The 5,440-nt window shown below is 55.7% G+C and overlaps 1 protein-coding gene across 2 annotated transcripts; it reads left to right on the top strand.

Moving 5' to 3' along the window:
- Positions 1-618: 618 nt before the first annotated feature.
- On the top strand, positions 619-5,093 carry LRATD1 (LRAT domain containing 1). Of its 2 annotated transcripts, XR_008700550.1 has the most exons (3): positions 619-839; positions 1,829-3,042; positions 3,135-5,093. XR_008700550.1 is itself a non-coding variant. In XM_055540901.1 (2 exons), exon 2 carries the CDS (start codon positions 1,865-1,867, stop codon positions 2,756-2,758), a length of 894 nt encoding a protein of 297 aa, XP_055396876.1. In that variant the 5' UTR covers positions 619-839; positions 1,829-1,864; the 3' UTR covers positions 2,759-5,093. The 2 variants fall into 2 exon arrangements, 1 of the variants encoding a protein (XP_055396876.1); XM_055540901.1 differs by having other exon boundaries at positions 1,829-5,093.
- The last annotated feature ends 347 nt before the right edge of the window (positions 5,094-5,440 follow it).

Raw genomic sequence — 5,440 nt, 5'->3', positions numbered from 1 at the left:
GTGCTAGGTCAGCAGTTTCAAGCGGGTCAAAGGAGAGGAGCCAAACCTCGCAGGCGCAATTTCAAAGGCATCGGCGCCCAGCAGGAAAAACATCTGTGCCTGTGCGCCAAAGACTAGTCCAGGAGGCTTCAGGAACCCAGGGTCAGGGGTCCCCAGCAGGGCCCCAGGTGCCCGCCTCTAACAATGGCGTTCCTCGCCCTGGGGCCGCGCCAAGTGCTCGGGGTGCAGTGGGGATTTTTCACCCCCAGATTCAGCTTCACTGATTGGATCTGTTCTTCCGGGCAGAGCACCATTCCGGGAGGATGGTGCGCTCGGTTAAGATCCGTAGCAGCAGCTGCTGGGCGCGGAGGGAAGCGGGCCGCCCAGGCAAGCCGGCCTCCCCTCGCGCGCTCCCGGCAGGCGCTCACACCTCGCTCCCGAGGGCGGCGCGCGCTCCGGTGCGCGGAGGCGGGGCGGGGCGCGCACAGGAGACCCGCCCCTGCACCCCGCCCCCTCCGGCGGAGATTGACGGAGCCTGGGCACTCGCCCCAGCCAATGAGCGCGTCCCGGGGCGGGCCCTGGAACCAGCCGCTTCGGCTACTTAAGAGTCGTCCTCTGGGCTGCACGAAAGCAGAACAGAGTCTGGATTGCCCAGGTGGAGCCGGCGCCCCTGCTACCGCCGACTGGCAGGCGCACGGGCACCGCGCCGGAGGCCGCACCGCACCGATCCACGCGGGGCAGAACTGAGCCGCAGCCTCGCTTGCCGCCCAGGACCCGCTCGTCACCACCACCTCCGCGGCACCCATGGGGACCAGGAGACTTTAAAGGAGTTTGGGGTTTCGGGAGCAGGGAAATCACGGGTACGAAGAGGTGGTTTGCTTTGCCTTGGAAACGTGTTTTCTTCGTCCGATTGTTTGGACCCTGTGCGGGGTAGGAGGGACAGGGGTCTTTTGGCTGCAAGTGGACCTCGTCACACAACCCACAGCCGCACACATGCACCCCGCACCGGCTTCCCCATCCTCCCCTCGCCTCTTTGTTAGGTTATTTTAGACAGAGCAGCCTCGCCCTGGCGCAGCCAGATTGACTCGGCTGGCAAGGGGGGTGGGGGGGGGGAACAAGAGAACTCAGGGGCAGAGTGCACCTGCCTGTGTGGGCAGGTGTGCCTGAGAGTATGGATGTACGTGCCCGGGCTAGCGTGCAAGCGTGGGATTGGAATTGTGTGCGAAGGTGGGGGTCCGAGTGTGTCGTTGCGAAGGTTTGTCATTGTGTGTGCATGTGACATTATCACACCAGTGTACCAGCCTGTCAGAGCGTCTGGACTCCCAAGTGTGCAAAATTTTGTTGGTGTCAAGCGAGTGCCTGTGATGTGTGCAATTGTCATTGTGCGAGGCGCTGTCGGGGAGTGTGATCTAGTGTAAAACTGAGGGGTGGGCTGGGGAGGGTGGGGACTGACATGTGAACACAGCTTGCTCCAAGCTCTTCTGGGACCAGAGGCGTCCCTTCCTTCTCCCAGCCCAGCCCTCCGTCCTTTCCCGGGTGTCCTGACTCCCACGCTGCCCCAGCCCGCCTGTCCTTCCCACCAGGACCCCGCACGCCCTCCAGCCCTCCTGCCTTTTCTCTTGTGGGAGTTGGACCCGGGTTCCCGTACAGGGTCTGAGACTGTGAGACTGTCCGCGGACCGGTGGCTTCTGTGCCAGTCCTGGCCCCCGGTTGGCAAAGGGCACTCGGCTGGGACGGTTGACTCGAGGACAGGCGCTCGGGCGGCCAGGTCCCAGAGCCACCGCTCGTCCTGGGGAGGGCCGGGCGCGACTCTGATTGTGTTCTCTGCGTGTCTCCTGTGCTTCTGCAGATCCCCGCTCCTGGCCCTCGCCTCGCCGCCTCATTGATGGGCAACCAACTGGACCGCATCACCCACCTCAACTACAGCGAGCTGCCCACCGGGGACCCGTCAGGGATAGAAAAGGACGAGCTGCGGGTCGGGGTCGCTTACTTCTTCTCGGATGAAGAGGAGGACTTGGACGAACGCGGCCAGCCCGACAAGTTCGGCGTGAAGGCACCCCCGGGCTGCGCCCCCTGCCCGGAGAGCCCCAGCCGCCACCACCACCACCATCACCACCACCACCTGCTGCACCAGCTGGTCCTCAACGAAACTCAGTTCTCCGCCTTTCGGGGCCAGGAATGCATCTTTTCCAAAGTGAGCGGCGGCCCGCAAGGCGCCGACCTGAGCGTCTACGCGGTCACCGCCCTGCCGGCACTCTGCGAGCCAGGCGACCTGTTGGAGCTGCTGTGGCTGCAGCCCGCGCCGGAGCCGCCCGCGCCCGCCCCGCACTGGGCCGTGTACGTGGGCGGCGGGCAGATCATCCACCTGTGCCAAGGCGAGATCCGCCAGGACAGCCTGTACGAGGCGGGCGCGGCCAACGTGGGCCGGGTGGTGAATAGCTGGTACCGCTACCGTCCCCTGGTGGCTGAGCTGGTGGTGCAGAACGCCTGCGGCCACCTGGGCCTCAAGAGCGAAGAGATCTGCTGGACGAACTCGGAGAGCTTCGCCGCCTGGTGCCGCTTCGGCAAGCGGGAGTTCAAGGCGGGCGGGGAGGTGCCGGCCGGCACGCAGCCCCCGCAGCAGCAGTACTATCTCAAGGTGCACCTGGCCGACAACAAGGTGCACACGGCCAGGTTTCACAGCCTGGAAGACCTCATCCGCGAGAAGCGCCGCATAGACGCCAGCGGCCGCCTGCGGGTGCTCCAGGGGCTCGCGGACCTCGTGGATGACAAGGAGTAGCAGTAGTCTGGAGGGGGGAGCCGCCCTCCACTCCGGTCTCCTGGCGCCCGGCTCCTTCCCCGCCCCCAGGCTCCAGGCCAGCGATTCACCACCCCCGCCCCCCGGTTAAGGGCAGCCGGCAGCGACCAGCTCCCCAGGTGGCAGCCTCAGCCTCGCAACTCTCTGGCGATGGCAGAAGTCCCAGGAACTCGCCTGGGGACCCAAAGGGCGGTGCGCGCTCGGCGGAGCTCCCTAAGGGTGGTGATGGTGTTGGGAGACCCAGAGTGCGCTACCCACCTTGGGTTGTAAGTGGGGATTGGATAATGGGCCGAGGGGAGCAGGGACCAGGCCTCCCCCGCGAGTCACTGGTCAGTGAATGACCCTCGATCACTCCTAGAAAGGGACCTTCACCGCGCCCCAAAGGTGCACACACAAGGCCGGTGGGAGGTGAGCATCGAGCGTGTCAGGGCACCGATCCGCTCCAGTATGGATGTGTCCCCAAGACAGCAGGATTTCCAAGAAATCGAGCCTGTCCCTTCTGCACTTGTGAATAATTCCACAAGAGAGCACTTCGGGACTCCGGGTTACCCCGAGGCCGCCCGGGACTCTTCAGCTCACCAGCCCCGGGTCTCCTGACATTGTTATCCCAGGCTCCGGGCTAAACTACGGTTTGCCTCCCGATCTTTCCACCCAGGGAAGCGAACGCCACTCCCCACCCGCATTCGCCTGTGAGTCTCCCCTGCTGACAGAAGGAATGCCTTCCAGGTCCAGGGAGGTTGAAGGCGCAGCTCTTTTGGTGAGGAGGACCGGTCCCGCCCCCCACTCCGGACAAAGGGAAGGTTCGCCAGGTGTCGGCGAATTGAATTTGTCAAGAGGGTGCTGTTCTCAACCCTAGATGGCTCCCTCCTAGGGCTGCGTTTTCAAAATAACCACATTTTTAAAGGGGTTGGAGGAGAGGGAGGGGAAGACATGGCAACATTCCAGAAACCAGCGTTGTTCCAGCACCATAGCCAGTACGTTTCGTTTGGCTTGTCTATAACAGAAATCTCAGAAGGTGGGGAAGTGGAAATAAAGTTTTAAAAGCAGAAAGAGCAGTTTTCCAACTTTGTCAACAAAGCCGATCATGTTGATGTTTTTTATTGACCATTTTAGCAACATGCTAATAAAATTTCAAATTGAAATTTTTATTTTCATGGCTTTAATCCATGATAGCTTAAATACTGGGGGCCATTAAGAGTGGATTTAGCTAAGAGCTTAGCTAACATTGCCTTTTCACTCTATTTTTCTCAAACCTTATGAGAATTCTGTTTTTGAATATTGTGGTTCATTTTTTTTTTTTTTTTTTTACTTTAAGGGCAGCCTGAGTAATGGTGGAGTTTTTAATCGGTGTGTATATCGTGATGAATTTCTGTCAGTTAAGGGGTGTACTGGTTCGGTGGAAATTGCTAGCAGGTTCCATGGTGTTAATTTCTCCTTGTTGTATACCATCACATATTTGCATTGTTTGTTTTCTTCCTTTCCCCTGATCTTCTGAAAAAATGAATGTAGAATTGGTGGCTTCCCCCCCCCCCCCACTCCTGTTTAGCCAGTCCCACAGTTTATTCCTGAAAACTGGAGAGAACTTCAAGGATCAGGAGGAACATATGGTTTTCAAAAAAGTAAGGTTGTTTGAAACCCCTTCCTTGGGCAAGGACTTACTAACTTCTCTCCCTGTGCGCAGCCCCCTCTGATTAACTTGTTACTTGACTCAGTGTGTGTTAGACACACCTCCAGCATCTATTTCCCTTTCAAGGGAATTTGTCAAATAACAGTGTTTAGCTAATTGTTGCAAGCAATCACATACTGGCAGCTGCGATTTAGTTGGACAGCAAATATTATGGCCAAAGCCAGTTTCTTGGCATTTCAAAAATAATGCAATAAAAACTAGTCGAGTTTAGCTGAGACTGGAAATGCCTTTTTTTTTTTTTTTTTCATGGTAAAATGATTCATCTCTGTTTTGTTTTTTGGTTTTCAGCCTGGATTCATTCCCTGATCTTGAGTCAAAAGGTCAGATCAATGAACTATGAACTAGAGTATTTTTCTTAAGCCTATTGAGTGATTTATTTTTTAAAAAATGTTTAAACGCCTATGCTTTTCTTTCAGCACATACAACAGCAAAACTTTTGTAATAATGAACTTATCTTTGCATGTATGGAGAACTGAAAATCATTTATTTCCCTTATTCCCCTTTCAAATAACAGATGGTGGATCCTAAATTGAAATTCTATATTGTATCTACACAGCCCACATTCTTTACTGTGTCCTATTGTATCTTGGTTCTCTGCTGTATTAAATACTATCCTAAGCACTTGTTCAACCAGGACTCCTCCTTGACTTCCACCTGTCACTCTGAGCATGGGACTTTAACAAAAGAAACAATGGTCTTTCACACCTGATACTGAGATATATTTCCTCTGATGGCATGGAATCTGATTTTGCGTCACTAAAACAGAGGAGTCGCTTAGCTTGCTACTCTCTGACACTAGTTTAGCAATGCAAATGGGTTTGGCAGCCAAACTAGCCCTCATGACAATGTTGGTCTATTAAGGATTGGGTTGATGATACTTCCATAGATTCACAAGAGAAAAACATTAGTTTCAAAGGGAACTTGAAAGGTCTGTATATTCTTCACATTCCTACTGAAATAATTATTACTATTGGTCA

This window comes from Bubalus kerabau, chromosome 11, assembly GCF_029407905.1.
Source record: "Bubalus kerabau isolate K-KA32 ecotype Philippines breed swamp buffalo chromosome 11, PCC_UOA_SB_1v2, whole genome shotgun sequence".
In the NCBI taxonomy this organism is placed as follows: Eukaryota; Metazoa; Chordata; class Mammalia; order Artiodactyla; family Bovidae; genus Bubalus; species Bubalus kerabau.
The sequence above is the reverse complement of the archived record's forward strand: the minus strand, read 5'-3'. Positions and strand labels throughout refer to the sequence as shown.

What these genes read in the sequence shown, in the direction of transcription:
- LRATD1 (XM_055540901.1), top strand. Translation starts at nt 1,865, where the DNA reads ATGGGCAACCAACTGGACCGCATCACCCACCTCAACTACAGCGAGCTG.